The sequence below is a fragment of the Macrotis lagotis genome, chromosome 2, assembly GCF_037893015.1.
Source record: "Macrotis lagotis isolate mMagLag1 chromosome 2, bilby.v1.9.chrom.fasta, whole genome shotgun sequence".
NCBI lineage: Eukaryota > Metazoa > Chordata > Mammalia > Peramelemorphia > Peramelidae > Macrotis > Macrotis lagotis.
This window is the reverse complement of record NC_133659.1, coordinates 145,992,784-146,009,964: the sequence shown is the minus strand read 5'-3', so window position 1 is coordinate 146,009,964 and position 17,181 is coordinate 145,992,784. Positions and strand designations below refer to the sequence as shown.

Here is a 17,181-nt window from a genome sequence, read left to right as displayed (position 1 = left end):
TTTAAATTTACTACCATCTTGCAGAGCTTTCCTGGAAATTTTCCAAACTAGTTGGTTGGTTTAAAAAAAAAAAAGGCAACCATTACCGGTCTCCTTCCCCAGCAAAAACCTTGTTTTTGATTGATGTACCTTTTAAAAAAAAAATCACTAGTTCATCACAATGCCTAATGGCCACCTGCCCTTCTCCCCTTTCCAGTCTGATTTCTAATGTGTAGAACTTGAAACCGTATTTTTTAAATTTAATAATTATTGATATTTTCAAAATTCATTATTTTAATATGAATTTAAAAACATAAGCAAATGTGAAGCCTCCATATGCAAAAGGGAAAAGAAAGAGATGATGTCAACAAGATCATGCCTCTCTGTTAATATATAAAGTTTTTTAAAATCTATATTAAATTTGACGTGGAAGTACTAGTACTTCCCTGTTCATCTTTATCATTTTTTGTATTTTTTATGATACAATAATATTTTATTACATTCATATAATTTGTTCAGCCATTCTTAAGTTAATAATAAAGAACTTCTAGTTCTTTGCTTCTGATATGTATGTGTCTACAAATACATGTGTATATATGTATGTGTGCATATATTTTTAAAAAATCCATTTGCAAAATTCTTGGTATTTCAAATATATTGGAAAACTGTCCATTCTAATTCTGGGGCAAGTCACTCCAAAGTACTTTAGTATTCATGTGCTTAGTTAATGGAAAGGAGGGCTATGCCTTTTGATGGTAGTGGTCCTGATAGTTGATTATTGATTTTGGCCAGTGTTTTGTTGTAGAGGCCCAAGTTTAGACCTCATCAATGACCTTCTTTGAAGATCTCCAAAGCATGACTGAAATGGTCATTTTGGAATTCTGTAAGCAAATTCTATTAATATTCTTGTTCTTGAATGAGATAGGGCTGCATGACTCCTGCCCCTAGAGACAATAGCATAATTCTTTTATAGTGGTAAACCTTCCTTCTTTGAGAAAAGTTTTTATTTTTGAAATAGATAGAAGTCTTGTGATCAAGGTGGGTGATCAAATGTTACCTCTAAAATGTAAATTTGATAAATGAAGTAGGTCAGGAAAATAGTATTGGGTTTTAAGAAAAACTGAGATGTCATTATAAAGAAATGACACTGTTGTATTCCAAAGAGATCAAAGAATGAAGAAAACATCTCATGTATGATAATATTTATAGCAACTTTTTTCTCTTTTTTTTGGTATTACAAGGCAGTGGGGTTAAGTGACTTGCCCGAGGTCACACAGCTGGGTAATTATAAGTGTCCGAGACTCGATTTGAATTCAGATCTTCCTGACTTCAGCGCTGGTGTTCTATACATTGTGCCACCCAATTGCCCCTAAAGCAACTTTTTGTATTGGGGCAAAGAACTAGAAAGTAAAGAAGGCATGATTGAACAGATTGTTATGAATTCAATATAATAGTATTTTACTATGATAGATGGATTCAGAGAAACCAGAGGAAAAACCTACAGAGTGAAGTGAGAAAAGATCCAGGAGGTTTATACAATAACAACATTATAGAGAAGAACTCTGAGAGACCTTAGAACTGAAATCCAAACAGTAAAACCATATTTCCAGAGGATTGATGATTCAGAGTGTGATCAACCTTTTGATAGAAGTATAATGCTTTCAGGATATTAAGGCAATGTTTCTGGATATAACAAATGTGACATTTTCTTTTGCATGATACAAATATTTATTATAAGGAATTTATCTTTTTCAATTTTGAGGTGGAATGGGAGGGATCAAGCAAGATTAGGAAAAGGATAGTTAGAAAAAGGTAAAAAGAAAAGAAAGTCATTGAAGCATTTTTTTAAATGCACAGAAAGAGAACAGAAGGCCAGAAAGAATCACAGACAAGCAGCACAGCTTTGAAAATTACATGTTAAATTTATTAAATCTTTAAAAGGAAAAGCAGATTGTGAGCTATACAGATTGACAGTTTCTTTTATAATCCTTTTTTTTTATGTACATGGAAATGCCCATTTTGAGGTTCAGAATAACTTGTATGTCATTTTAAAAGCAAATGTAATGAAAGCATAATTAAAGTAGAGTATAGAAGTTCCAAAGAAACTTCTGAAGGGCAGGACACATTTTTATATTTGAATTTTAGCATAATTTGTGAAAAAAAGCAATCATATGAAGATTCATTGCCCTCATTTCTCTGTGTGTGTGTGTGTGTGTGTGTGTGTGTGTGTGAGAGAGAGAGAGAGAGAGAGAGAGAGAGAGAGAGAGAGAGAGAGAGAAAGAGAGAAAACATGAGGTTGATTATTTTTAAAACAGAAGAAAAATAACAGTTGAAGGACAGTGATACAAATTGGTCTTTGAATCTTTCCTTCCTCTTTATTAATTTGTCAGATTACTATCCTTCTTGCAAGATTCTGAGAAACTCAACTATCAATGCTCACATGTTTATTGATATCTCTGCATGCTTTCATTAAATTAGAAAGTTGTTTTGTAGCAATATTTGACAATCCATTACCCAATTAAAATGACCTTTTCTTCTGTTCTTTTCTTTCCTTCCTGCTTCTTTGCCCCAGGCTACAGAAACCAACAACAAAATTGAAGTATGTACTCGAGCTTATCATCTTCTTGTTAAAAAAGTGGGATTTAACCCAAATGACATCATCTTTGACCCCAATATCCTTACCATTGGGACAGGAATGGAAGAGCACAACTTGTATGCTATTAACTTTATCAATGCAACTAAAACTATCAAGGTAAGTTGTGGAGGTTTCTTTTTCTTTTTTTTTCTTTTTTTGTTACAAGGATATCTTTCTAGGTTGGAGAGGAAATATTTGGAAATAAAAGATATCCATTAAAGAAAAAAATTCAGGTGGGTATTGATGCATTCTTTTTTATTTTTAGGTTTTTTTTTTTTGCAAGGCAAATGGGGTTAAGTGGCTCCAAGGCCACACAGTTAGGTAATTATTAAGTGTCTGAGACTGGATTTAAACCCAGGTACTCCTGACTCCAGGGCCGGTGCTTTATCCACTACACCACCTAGCTGCCCCGTATTGATGCATTCTGCAAGTTTTTAATAGATATGTCAAACTCTTAAGTCACCTGCACTTGACCAGATTAGAATATAATTGTAAAATATTTTACAAAATAAATAAGAATAATACAATATGGATAACATAAATTTGTTGGTTTCTTAAGTTAATATGTAACCTGCAGGGATACCTATCTTTTTGAGTTTGATATCACTGGTTAATAGCACTCCAAATTAAATAATGTGGAGTGCTGACTTCTGGGGTTTTCTGGCTTTTCTATTCCTTACCAAGCTCAGGTTGCCTCTCTAGTCCTTTGGAAAGCATCACTCCTCAGATTAAGAAGGTCTGCTTCTATGTGGTGGAGTCCAATGCTTGTACAACTAGAACTGAAGGGGACCTTAGAGATCATCTAATCTAAGCTTCCACTTTCCATATGAACAAATTAAGATCCAAATCCTAAGTGATTCTCCCAAAGTCAAATGTATGATTAGTGGCAGAGGCATGACCAAACTTAGGACCTGTAACTCCCAGTTAATCTCTCTCTTTTCACGGTACTGTTCTGTCATCCTTGGGTTGCTCAGCTTCTGCTTTGGTACTTTATTCATCTTTGTCTCTTATATGAGGACAAAAGTAGCAGCTTAGGAGGGATATGCTAGCTCTGTAGATGTATCTTAAGGGCTATCAGGTAAAAGAACCCTTAATTAGTCAATCAGTAAATATTTAAGTGTCTACTATGTGCCAGTGTCTTTGTTCAACATGGCCCCAAAGTGGGGTAGGGATAGGAGCAATAAGTGGAAGTTGTAATGAAGTTGATTTTAGATTCATTTAAGGAAAAACTTGTTAATAATTAGGAATATTCTAAACTGGGACACCTTCAAAGATTATGAGTTTCTCTCAGATGTTTTCATAGAAAAAATGGATGACCATTTGCCAGATAATATTGTAGAAAAGATTCTTGTTCATATCTTAGTTGAATGAAGTGATTTCTGGGGTCTCTTCTAACTCAGTCATTTTGTGATTCTGTGATAAAGTGCTGAGGAAAATTATTAACCCATCACCAAGTGTTTGGCATCCTACCAGAGGCTATAAACCTGTATACCTCCTTGGATCAGTAGGGGTTTTCCTCCACTCTGCTGGAATTGTCAAAGAAGTATTTTTTCTGTAATTGTAATGCCCTTCAAATATGACCACCACTTTAGAATAATTAAACTGACACTAATTAAAGAAGGCAGTGTTCCCAAAAAGTGGTACAGGAAAAGCCGTTCTAAAGTAACATGGTCTTGAGAGACCTTTTGGCAGAAACGTCACCAGTCTGGGAAGTTGTATGCCTACACCTCGATGGGCAGAAAATTATAAGGAAATCTATTGAGCTGGCTTGATTTAGGAATTTTTTTTTCCCCTTTGGAACCACTTGGGGTCCACTTGATTGAGTTTCTCATCCTCATTTTATTTCCACATTTGCTTCAGAGATTCTTGCACAGAGGAGTTGTGACAAATGTATAAGTAATATAATCATTGCAATTCATTCATATGAAAGAAAGGCATAAACCCATTAAAAAAGGGACATTTTAGGTCAGAAACCCATGAACAGGTTGTTTCTCCTTTTGGTTTGAAGAGTTACTTGACAAGTACAGTGGATTATCTGGCCATTTTCCCCTGCCATTCTTGTCAAGCTGGGAATCCTTTCTCCAGTAGTTTGGGTCTTAATTTTTATCAAATGCTGGGGCTTTTGAATTCATTTCCTTTTTTTTCTTCCTTACTGATTTGACTAAGTGCTTGTTTGTTCCACTCTTTTTTCATTCTTTTAATCAGTACTCAATGGTGACTTGATTTATTGGTTTGAGAACTCAAACCTAGATTCACTCCATTTTTATTTTTTTCATGTTTTTATTTCTCTGAAAGTGAATTTTATTTTAGTTAATTCTCTAATTCCTTGGTAGCTTAGTTGATATAACATAAATATGAAAATTAATTTAGATAATAATATTTTTATTATATTAGTATGACCCAACCATGAACAATGAGTGTCTGACTGTTTCTTTGAGCTTGAATTTGCCTTTGTAGGTTAACTCAGATATTTTATACCTTTTGTAGTTATTTTATTTTTTATCATTTACTCCTGATTTTTCTTTGCAATATACAGAAATGTGTTGAGTTTTGTGAATTTATTTTCTATCCTCTGACTTTAGTGAAGCTGGAAATCAGTTTTTTTTAGATTAAAAGAAATTCTTTTTCTTCTACTTCTTTTATGGTTATATCAAGTTTTGAAAGAGGATAATGAACTGGGTTAGAGACTTGCCTTTCCTTTTGTGATATTTCCTAGGAATTCTAACATCTAAAAAAAATCTCTTCTTCCTTCTGATTCCTATCTTAACTTTTGAGGTTTTTTTTTTCTTGTGAGACAATGGGTTTCGGTGACTTGCCCTCAGTCACACAACTAGTAATTATTAAGTGTCTGAGACTGAATTTGAACTCAGGTCCTCCTGACTCCAGGGTTGGTCCACTGCACCACCTGACTGTCCCTTGTCTTAACTTTTGAGTAAAAAATAGCATTGATTAAGAATTGCAAAGAGGAAAGTAATACCTACTGATTAAGTAAGCATTCTACTTAGGGGTTTGGGAATGATATTTCCTTTTTTTTTTTGTAAAAGTAAAATGTTAAGTATTGTTTTCTTCATGGGTTTGACAATGCCCCTCTGCTGTAGCATCAGTTGATTGTCACATAAGTATAGAAGATCTCATTTTTCTTGATTATGCAGTTCTTTCTTCAGGGCTGATGAAAAGAAGACATTTTGAAAAAAGGCAAAGTGACTGAGAATGTATAGTGACTTTTGGGTAGGTGATTTGGTTCTAGAAAGACCCAGGGGTCTCAAGAATTTGACTCATAATTCACTGGTTTACTGTTGATGAGTCATCGCTTTAGAATTTGTGAACCTTCACTTTCTCACCTGTTTATTATTATAAGTTTGTAATGCACTTTCTAATTTGTCTGTGGTCTTTTGCTGATTTTTTTTTAAGGATTTTGCAAGGCAAATGGGGTTAAGTAGCTTGCCCAAGGCCACACAGCTAGGTAATTATTAAGTGTCTGAGGTTGGATTTGAACCCAGATACTCCTGACTCCAGGGCTGGTGCTTTATCCACTGTGCCACCTAGCCGCCCCTATTTTTTTTTTTAAAAAGAAACTTACGTGTCATGTATATCATAGTGCCTGGGTACTGTGATGGATGAGCTCGATACCACTGAGGAGTCTACCATTTTGTAAAAAAAAAAAAATGTTTTAAAACATTAAATGTTTTTTGGTATGGCTATCATTGGTTTCTTTGTTGTCCTAAAAATCTGTAAATTATGAATGTAATTTTCTTTTTGTGAGAGGCAGTGTGGCATAATGATTAGAGAGCTGGTTTCAAAGCCAGGAGGACCTAGGTTGAGATTCCACCTCTGAGACCTATTGTGTAATGCTGGGCAAGAAATCTCTCTTCTAAGTGTAGATCACTCTTAAGACTGTGAATTATAGAGAAGGTCCTTCCGTGCCCTAGTAGAATGAGTTTCCTCAGTTAAGTTTCCCCATCCTCAGTTCAATCCTCATATCTAATTTTCTAATTATTTCTCCATCCTTATTAAAAGAAATGGATGCTATCCTTGGTTAAGTTGATAAACCTCAGTAGCAAGTTTCACATCATTGACAGGAAACGTTACCTGGAGCCAAAATAAGTGGAGGCCTTTCCAACTTGTCCTTCTCCTTCAGAGGAATGGAAGCCATTCGAGAAGCTATGCATGGTGTTTTTCTGTACCATGCAATAAAGGTATGTATGAGGCTAGATTGTCCTCTTGAGCACCAGCATGGACCTTGACTATTCCTGGGAAACCTGACCCTTTTTTTCATTCTCCTCAGTTTGGTATGGACATGGGAATAGTGAATGCAGGAAGTCTTCCAGTGTATGATGACATTCACAAAGACCTCCTCCAGCTTTGTGAGGATCTGATTTGGAACAAGGACCCAGAGGCAACAGAGAAGCTGTTACACTTTGCCCAGGTAATTTCAGGTGAAAGAGGAGAAGAGAGTGTTTTGGAGTGCAGCAAAGGTAATTATAGGTGGATGGAGTCAGGGACAATCTGGCCTCAGGGGCCACATCCCTTAGTCTCTGTTTGCCCCAGTTTCCTCATCTGTAAAATGGGGATAATTCTATATAGACAAAGAAGGCATGGAAGGTGGCGGGGGCGGGGAGAGAAAAAAAAGTTCAGGTGACATTTTAGTCCCTCCCTAGAAAAGAATTCCTGCTTCACACAAGCTTCTGGACTATATTAAACAAAAAAAAATGCATGAGGATGCTGCAAAAGGAGGAGCAAGATGCTTGTGCAAGTTTTGTTACTGTTTTCTAAACAGCAATCACTTGTCTCCCCTGCCCCTCCCCATACATAGTAACTTCCCCCTTTGACTAGGACAGAAGGAAAAATGTCCCAGAAAAGAACATCAAGACACAAGACAGGGAATAGGGTTCTTACTTTTTCAGTCCTCCTGGCTGAGAGATTGTATTTCTAGAGTTCTGTTTAGAAAGTGCTGCATTGAGTGGAATTCATTGGGGTACAGATCATGTAGGCAGTCAACTTAGCTCTGCGTTCTTCTCTGATGGCTGCAGGCCAGATTGCCCTGGTTTTGGTCACTGTGAGTTAGAAGCAGTCGGTTTTGAGCTTCTGTCAGTTTGCCAAATGAGAAAAGCAGCTAGGCAAAAACCTTATTGCCCTTCCTTCCATCACTTCTGTTTCTCACCTCTGGTCCTAGGGGTCCCAGGCTTTCTCCATGCTTTCCTAGCAGAGACCATGGGAAAGCTTTTATTAAAGCTGCGATATTGTACAGCGTTCTGGTACTGGGTGCAGCTGTTCTCCATCTGACCTTCCTTGGATATCTCATTGAGTCAACAGGCAGTGTCAGCCTGTTGTTGGAGGCTGGAAGGTGCTTTAGCTTCCTTGACTTGATACTGGGCCAGTCAAGGGATTCTTAATTGATTTCTGCATGTCTCCTTTCTTACCCCACTTGGTTGCATGAGATGGCTCTTTTATTTCAGAAAGATAAGCATGTTGTTATTATTTTTATTAATAACAGAGATTTTAAAATGATTCTTTAAGGATTCCAAAACATTTTACATACCAACCACTCACTAAATGTATATTAAGCACTTACTTTGGGTCAGGCACTGTGCTACATGCTGGAAATACAAAAAGAATGAAAGACCATCCCTGACTTTCAGAAGCTTACAGTCTAATAGGATATTATTTCATTAGAACCTTATAACAAGCCCTGTGAGACAGAGGCTAACTGTTCATCCCATTTTACTGATGAGGACATTATCAGAGAAGTTAAATGATTTGTCTATGTTCACACAATTATATATTTGAGGTGGGCTTCAAACCTGGGCTCTTTTTGACTTTTTAAAAAAAATTTTATCTTATTTTAATTTATTGGATAAAACAAGTATTTCCATCACATAGTATAATAAAAAAAGATTGCACATGAAACTGAATCTATTATGTACACCTTGCATTCCTTCTAAAGTTAACATGTAAATTTCTATTCCACCTCTACCTTGCCCTGTCTGTCTTAGAGATGATCTTCCATGTAGAGATGATGCCATATTAACTCCTTGTGTAAGAGATGAGTTATTAGAAACATTTGAAGCACTGTTCACACTCTGAATTATTCAAAGCATGGGGCATTGTTCTCCCCTCCTTTCCTCATTTCAATTTTAGACTGTTGTTTACCAGTTTTCTTTCCTGTGTATCTTGATGAGCTGTCAGAAGATTTAGTCTCCTGAGGTGCTGGCAGAGTTGAGGGGGGACCCTAATAGATTTTCCAAGAGCTGCAATCCATCATAAGAGAAATGGCCTTGTTCTTTCTGAAGTGTAACTATGGTGACTTGTTCTGTACCTTCAAGATTGCTGTCAGACGGCTTCTCTACATTCAGGGTGACTTCTATTAATGTTATGGAACTTAATATTGCAAACAGACATATTTTAACAACCCCTGGGAGACACTGGCTAAGCAGCATTTCTTTGTGGAGGCACTAAGTGGAAATGGAGCATGAAAAGTGGGGATGTAGTAAAGCAAATGAAAGTCATCAGGGTTTTTTCCTCTGCTCCCTTGAGGGAATGATTATCTCCTTTCAAAAATGAACTTCTCTAAATACCAGCCCTGCTGCTCATGTCTTCTGCTTATTTCATTGTTGTAAACACTGATCCTCCAAGGTCCTGTAGATCCTTTCATTAGCATTAAACTGTATTGCCAAAGAGTTAAAAGTGGTCCCTAGACAATGTCAGGACCCTGGTTGAGGAGAGGGGAAACTCTGTGGTAATCAAATGCTTTGGTGTCCAGTGGAATAGACTAGGTGTAAAAGGAGATGATTATAGTAAGCTGCTGTTTGATAAACCCAAAGAGTCTGGCCATTGGGATAAAAACTCCCTCTTTGATAAAAATTGCTGGGGGAAAATTGGAAGTTAGTATGGAAGAAACTTAGATTAGACCAACACCTCACACCCTTTACCAAGATAAGATCCAAATGGTTACAGGACATAGACATAAAAAACAATACTGTAAGCAAATTAGAAGATCAAGGATTAGTCTATCTGTCAAATCTATGGAAAGGGGAGCAGTTTATGACTAAGGAAGAGTTGGAGAACATCACCAAAATCCAATTAGATGATTTCGATTACATTAAATTAAAAAGTTTTTGCACAGATAAAACCAATGTAACCAAGATCAAAAGAAATGTAGTAAATTGGGAAACAGTCTTTACAACTAATGATTCTGACAAAGCACTCATTTCTAAAATATCCAGAGAACTGAGTCATATTTTTAAAACGAAAAGCCACTCCCCAATTGACAAATGGTCAAAGGATTACAAAGGCAATTTACAGATGAGGAGATCAAAGCAACCCATAGCCATATGAAAAAATGCTCTAAATCATTAATTATTAGAGAAATGCAAATTAAAGCTTCTCTGAGGTACCACCTCACGCCTCTCAAATTGGCCAATATGACCAGGAAGGATAATGATCAGTGTTGGAAGGGATGTGGGAAATCTGGGACACTATTACACAGTTGGTGGAGCTGTGAACTCATCCAACCCTTCTAGAGAGCTATTTGGAACTATGCCCAAAGGGCAACAAAAATGTGCATACCCTTTGACCCAGCAATACCACTACTGGGTCTATACCCTGAAGAGATGAGGAAAAAGGGTAAAAACATTACTTGTACAAAAATATTTATAGCAGCCCTTTTTTTGTGGTGGCAAAGAATTGGAAATCCAGTAAATGTCCTTCAATTGGGGAATGGCTTAGCAAACTGTGGTATATGTATGTCATGGAACACTATTGTTCTTATTAGAAATCAGGAGGGACGGGATTTCAGGGAAACCTGGAGGGATTTGCATGAACTGATGCTGAGTGAGATGAGCAGAACCAGAAAAACACTGTATACCCTAACAGCAACATGGGAGTGATGATCAACCTTGAAGGACTTGCTCATTCCATCAGTGCAACAATCAGGAACAATTTTGGGCTGTCTGCAGAGGAGAATACCATCTGTATCCAGATAAGGAGCTGTGGAGTTTGAACAAAGTGCAAGGACTATTCCCTTTAATTTAGGAAGAAAAAAAAAACAGATAGCTTATTGTCTGATCTTGTTACCTCTTAGACTTCTCTTCTCTTTAAGGATATGATTTCTCTCTCATCACACCCAATTTGGATCAAGGTACAACATGGAAACAAAGTAAAGAATGACAGAGTGCTCTCTGTGGGGGGGAGGGGGGGAGGGAAGCAAGATTGGGGGAAAATGTAAAACTCAAATAATATCTTTAATAAAAATAAATTTAAATTAAAAAAAATGCTTTGGTATCCAGCACCGTGAGGCAGAATCATGTAGTGGATAGAGTGTTGGCCTTAGGGTTTAGAATCCATCTGTCAACAAGTATTTTATTAATCAAGTGCCTGCTATGTGCCAGCACTGGGAATATGCTGTACAAAAAAATTAAACAATCCCTACTCACAAAGTGCTTAAGAGTCTAAAGGAAAAGATAATATATATCTATATATCTATATATCTATATATGTATATATGTGTGTATGTATGTGTGAGTATATATATATGTAGCTCAGAAAGCTTGAATATAAAATGAATAAATGTAAATATAAAGTAGTTAAAATCAGGATAATTGGGAGAGAGAACATTTTCCAATGTATTTACAGTGCAATCTAGAATTATGAAGAGAAGATGAGGATGAAGAACTAGTAATAGCTTATTTCCTGTGAGAGTGAATTTATCTATTTGAAGGAGAAATATGAAGATCTTTGAGTTTTAAAGTCTTCACTGTTTAATAAAATAAATTAAATGATGTAGAACTGCTTTCAAAAGTGACCTATCTTTATTATGAGGGCTTGAGATGGCTTTGATCTTTCATAGTTAAAATATTACAAGAAATTATGTTTACTTCATTATTGATTTAATTGTTAATATATTTTAGATTTAGTAATTTCAATATTGAAAGATGAAATTAAGGGATTTAATAGAGGTATGAGTATCTACTTTTAGGAAAGGAAGTTTCTACAGTTTGTTTATTGTATGGCATTTGATAAACTGGGGTATAGTTTGAGCCAATTGATGAAATTGTGAGAGTTTGTAGTTGTATTAATTAGAAAGAAAATATCCAACTACAATCAAGATTGTCACACAATTTGTGATGATTAAAATTATATATGGGAATGATTAAAGTAGTGATGCTATTCAAGTGAGGTTATTAGACCTTTCCCCTGCCTTGAAATGTTGAAGCATTGTTTATGGCTCCCTTCCTCTTTTTCTTCAAAGATCAAACTTTGAGTCTTAATATCACTGACCAATTCTTCTATTTCATTCTCATTATACTTCCTCTTTCCCCAACCAAGCACATAGTTCATTCTTTCAAAACCAGTTTCTACCTAATTAAAATATTTCTTCTGGATTAGTTTTCTTTTTAAAAAATATTCTTTTTTAAAATTAGCATTTAAATATCAAGAAGCACAAGCATTTCAGAATACAAAATAAAGAATTAAATGGAAGATGCAAGACTAAACTTCCAACCTTGTTGAGTTGATGACTACATTACCAACTTTTTTCCTTCATTTCATTTCAGACTCATGGCACAGGAGGGAAGAAAGCCTTCCAGACAGATGAATGGAGGAATGATCCCATTGAGAAAAGACTGGAGTATGCCCTAGTTAAGGTATGTTAGGAGATCAGAGCATTTTTGTGTTGGAATGAATTACAGAGTTCACTCATACATGGGAGGTTTCGAAAGTCTGAGGGCAGTTTTCAGCTTCAATAGGTGAATGGCCCTCAGACTTTGAGCAAACTTTTTTATAGTCATTATCTGTTCACTTGTAAGATCATTGGTGGAAAAGTCTCTAGGTGTACAAGAAAAAGGTACCCATCAGGAAATTCACAAATTTTTTGGACACTTAATTTGTGCAAGGTTCTGTGTCTGTATCTAATGCCCTAATTTTTGCAACTCTTGAGTATTAGTTAATATTTGTCTGGTGGGAGTTTTTTAAAAAAAGTCAATGCTGTTTATTATTTTGTAGCTTTCCACTTCGTACTGCCAGGAATGGGTTTGATTCTTAGGATCACAAAATTTTAGACTGGGGAAGGAACCTCAGAACTCATCTTTAGTGGTGCTAATAAATCATTTCATTCTTCCTCAATCCTTGCCTCATAATTTATAGAAAAATTGAGGCTATGGGTTCCTTTTTCTACCCCTTCTCATCTTTAATCACTCAGATGCATTCTGCCTTCTGCCTCTCTCCTTTACCTCCTGCCTCACATGTTGAGGTGGCTTTACTCTTCACCAAGACTAACCTTCTATTTGTTCAGGTGTTCCCATTCCAATCTGTCTCCTCTAACAGATTGCCCCCCCCCCCCCAATTCTTGCTCTTTCACTTTTCTTCATTATCAAGCTGCATCCCAATTGTCTACAAACCTGCCTGTATCTCCAAATCCTGAAAAAAGCCCTCACTTGATCTTTCTATTCCTATATCTCTTCTTGTTTCTTTGGAAAGGTCTCCATTTTTTCTCTTCTTAACCCCTTATAGTCTAGCTTCTGACCTTGTCACTCCATTGAAACTGTTCTCTTCTAAGTTATCAATAATCTTAGTTGCCAATCTAATGGCTTTTTTTTATTCCTCATTCTTCTTGACCTCACTGCAGTTTTTAACTCTTTGATACCCTCTCCTATTAAATTAAATCTTTAAAAAAATTGTTTTTTTAATTTAAGGCAATGTGAGGTTAAGGGACTTTCCCAAGGTCACACAGCTAGGCAATTATTAAATATCTGAGGCCAGATTTGAACTCTGGTACTCCTGACTCCAGGGCTGATGCTCTATCCTCCATGCCACCTAGCTGCCCCATAGATTAATTCTTATCTTTCAGTACACCACTCTTTCCTGGTCTCTTGTCTATCTGATTATTTCTCAGTCATCTTTGCTGGATCTTCATCATGCCCTCTAACCTCTCGGCAGTATTCTGATCTGGGCCCTCCTCTCTTCTTTCTCTATATTACTTCACTTGGTGCTCTTGACAACTCCCATTTAGATTTAATCACCACCACTGTGTTGATGATTCTCAAATCTACCTATTCTTCCCCTAACCTCTCTATTGACTTCCCAGTCTTACTTTGCTTCAACTGCCTTTCAAAGAAGTCAAAGTGTATGTCCAGTTGTTGTTGTTTGTCAGGGAGTTGATGTCATGACATGCAAGTGAATTGGATTTAAGTGAGAGGATGCTGTGCAGAATTACCAGAATCCTCTGGAGTCATCTGGGTCCAATGGTCAGATATAGATTAGGATGAATTGGAGATGGCCTTGGATGCTGTGAGAGACTTGAGTCTCTAAAATGTCTTGGTTTGATTGAGGTAATGTCCTTTGAGTGATTAGACTCGATAAGAAAGAAATGAAGCCAGAATGACCTTTTTACCTAGTCAAAAAAGAAAAACATTCATCTGGGAAGAAAAGACCCTCAGGGTTTCTGGCCAAAAGAGAAACAATTGTTATTTACATTCACTCTGAGCCAATCTGGTCTGGTACACTCCAAGATATCTTACCAGATTTCAGTCATCAAAATTTACTTTCCTTTGGGCAGATCACCTGCAGGAAAGAGTGTGATAACCTCTGTGAACAGGATGAAAGACAAAGGAAAGTAGAAAATCCCTGAACCCCTCTCAATTTCCCCACCTATGAGATTTTGGTGATATCAGAGATATCAGAAATTTAATATCTTTTAGACTACTTACTGGAAGACATAGCAGGATTATTGGTTGTTTTTGCTAAGAATTTGTATTTTGGTATTTAAGTCTTCAGAGTGTCTGTGATAAAACTGAGTTTTTTATTTCTGAACTTTGAATTTTTTTATTTATTACTGAACTTTTATTTCTAATAGTCTCTATTTCTGCATTGTTTTTCATTTTTCAGGGGATTGAGAAATATATAGTAGAGGATACTGAGGAAGCGAGAATGAACAAGGACAAATATCCTCGACCATTGAACATAATCGAAGGACCACTGATGAATGGCATGAAAGTAGTTGGTGATCTCTTTGGTACTGGAAAGATGTTTCTTCCTCAGGTTGGCAAAAGAATTGGGAGTAAAAATGGAGGTGGGAACAGATGGTTGTAGAAATCTGTACATTGGTGACATTTCCTTGCATCTATTAAGGACTTATTATGTGTGGTGCTGTGATATGCATTGGAGATAGAAAGACTAAAAGGAACCCATTTCTGCCCTCAATAAGCTTAGCAGTATTCCCAGAGAGGCTCTGTAAAGGCATTTGTTATTTCTTAGAGTTTAAGTTAAATTGGGAACTCAAGAGAATTAAAGATATTCCCTCCTTTCCCCTCTCCCCCATCTATCACAGGTCACTTGAGAATACTTTTTTTCCCCGCTGTATTCAAATTGTCCTTCCCCTTCCACCCTCCATTTCTGCTTTCCCCAAGGAAAGGAAACAGAGCCTCAAATCTCCTTTTAATACCTGCTCAGTAGAATAGATGTTTAATTTGGGTTACTGATACTGACATTTCTGGATGATCTATTTAAAATAAATAGGCTCCATTGGAGCTGGGATGCATTAATGTTTGTGTTTTGGATAGCAATAACTCTTGGGCATAATTTACAACAACTGCAGAGGTGGGGATAGAATTGCTCAGTATTCATTGAGTGCCTGCTGTCTGCCAAGTGCTGGGGGGGGAGCATACAAGGAGTATACAACATGCTTTTTCCCAGGAGACCAGGAATAGATAGATAAACAAATATTAAACTATCAGTGAAAAGAATGTCTCAAGACAGGCATGATTTATTTCCCAATAGATGATATTTAATTCATTTCAACAAGCCTTTATTAAGAGCCCAGTCCTCTCTAACTCTTGATTTTTTTGGTTTCCTTCAAGTTCCAGCTAAAACTTTACCTTCCTCAGAAAGCTTTTCCTAATCTATCTTAATTCTGCTGTTGATTCTTTCCAGGTTTTTCTTGTCTGTAACTTGTTTGTATATGGTTATTTGCATGTTGTCTCTTACCTTTAAATGGACACTCCTTGAAGACAGGAGCTCTCTTTACTACTGAGCTTTGCATGGCACCCGATGCTGACTAAAGATACAAACACAGAATGTTCCTTGCTTTCAAGGGGATTCACCTTGAATAAAAGTCAGTAAATACCATGTATATGATAGAGAATAGGCTCTGGACTTAGAATTTCATAAGAACTTAGAATTCCTGGATATGGAAGAACTGTCTTCTTCCCATGTAAGTTGGCATTTTCTCTACAATTTATAATTTGGAATGACCTAGAGCAGAGTCATCCAGGACATGGGCCATAGCACTCCTGCATATGGCCTGAACCATATTGAACTGTATTTGGGAAATATTGAACAAGATAAATAAAAATATAGAAAAATACAAAATTTAAAACGAAGTCAATATGTAGCCTTCAAGGATCCCTATGTATGTTTAGTTTGTTCCCTATTTCTATTTGAGATCAAGAGAGAGCAAGTAATAATAACTGAAGTCTGGAAAGGCTCTATAAGTAGGAGGAGTATTTGAAGGAACTCAAGGGAACCTACACATGAGAATGAGGAGGAAGGACAGACTTCAGAAGACAGGGCATTTAGGGGCTTGGATTGTCTGGGAAAGTTTGAGACAATGACACATGGAGGATAGATAGGATTTGGGGAGATGAAGAGTGAAGTGTAGAGGTAGGGGAACACAAAACACCTTTTTGGCTTTCTGTGTCCTTCTGGTTTTGACTGTTTTGACTATTTCTCCTTTGTTCATTGTCCCTTGAGTCTCTCTATAGTGAAGACTTGTTGTTCTGTTGAATATTAAAATGGTCAGAGCCCTGGGCCTGGAGATAGGAGGACTTTAGTACAAATATTGCCTCAAGCACTTAATAGCAGTTCAACTTTTGAAGGGCCATGTAAATGCTCTCTGCTTCAGTTTCTTTGTCTTTAAGTAGGATTAACAATAATAATCATAGTACCTTCTCTCCAGGATAGTTTTGAGGATAAAATGAGATAATATCTGATTCTTTTTGTCTTTCCAGGTAATAAAGTCAGCCCGTGTCATGAAGAAAGCAGTGGGCTACCTCATTCCTTTCATGGAAAAAGAAAGAGAGGAAAAAAGGACTCTTACTGGAAATGAGGAAGAAGAGGCAAGTCATTGTCTGCCTGGGTGACCCTCTGGAGGGCTGGCCTGGATGAGAGCTGTTGAGTGGGGACAGATGGTGCTGTTTGGACTTTGCTGAGGTTGTCACCCAGGAGGAAGTGCAGAGGAAACAGAAGAGAGTCCCTTTAGTAGCAGCTGGTCTGTGGTGGATAGACCGCTTGGCCAGAAGCAGGAGAAGGCTCCACCTGGCTGACCCTGAGCAAAGCACTCATCCTCTGCTACCTCAGTTTCCTTTCCTGTAAAATGAGGGTAGCAATAGCACCTGCCTCTAGGGTTGTGAGGATCAAATGACAACCATGTTTAACCTCTCAGCACCACGTCTGGCCCCTCATAAATAGTTCTTCCCTTCCCTAGCCAGTTTCCTGAGACACTTAACCAGCTGTGTAGTCAGGGCAGGTCAACTGACTTTTCTGCTTCTGCTTCCTCCTTTAACATGGGAATGATA

The 17,181-nt window shown here is 36.9% G+C and overlaps 1 protein-coding gene across 4 annotated transcripts in view; it reads left to right on the top strand.

The window, feature by feature from the left end:
* MTR (5-methyltetrahydrofolate-homocysteine methyltransferase) overlaps window positions 1-17,181 on the top strand; it is a 137,063-nt gene that overhangs the window by 79,572 nt on the left and 40,310 nt on the right. For all 4 annotated transcript variants that reach the window (XM_074222948.1, XM_074222946.1, XM_074222947.1 and 1 more), the window contains 6 exons: window positions 2,552-2,731; window positions 6,694-6,810; window positions 6,900-7,040; window positions 12,166-12,255; window positions 14,495-14,647; window positions 16,615-16,722. In XM_074222948.1, the coding sequence (XP_074079049.1) occupies window positions 2,552-2,731; window positions 6,694-6,810; window positions 6,900-7,040; window positions 12,166-12,255; window positions 14,495-14,647; window positions 16,615-16,722 (789 nt within the window). The remainder of the gene's footprint in view (window positions 1-2,551; window positions 2,732-6,693; window positions 6,811-6,899; window positions 7,041-12,165; window positions 12,256-14,494; window positions 14,648-16,614; window positions 16,723-17,181) is intronic.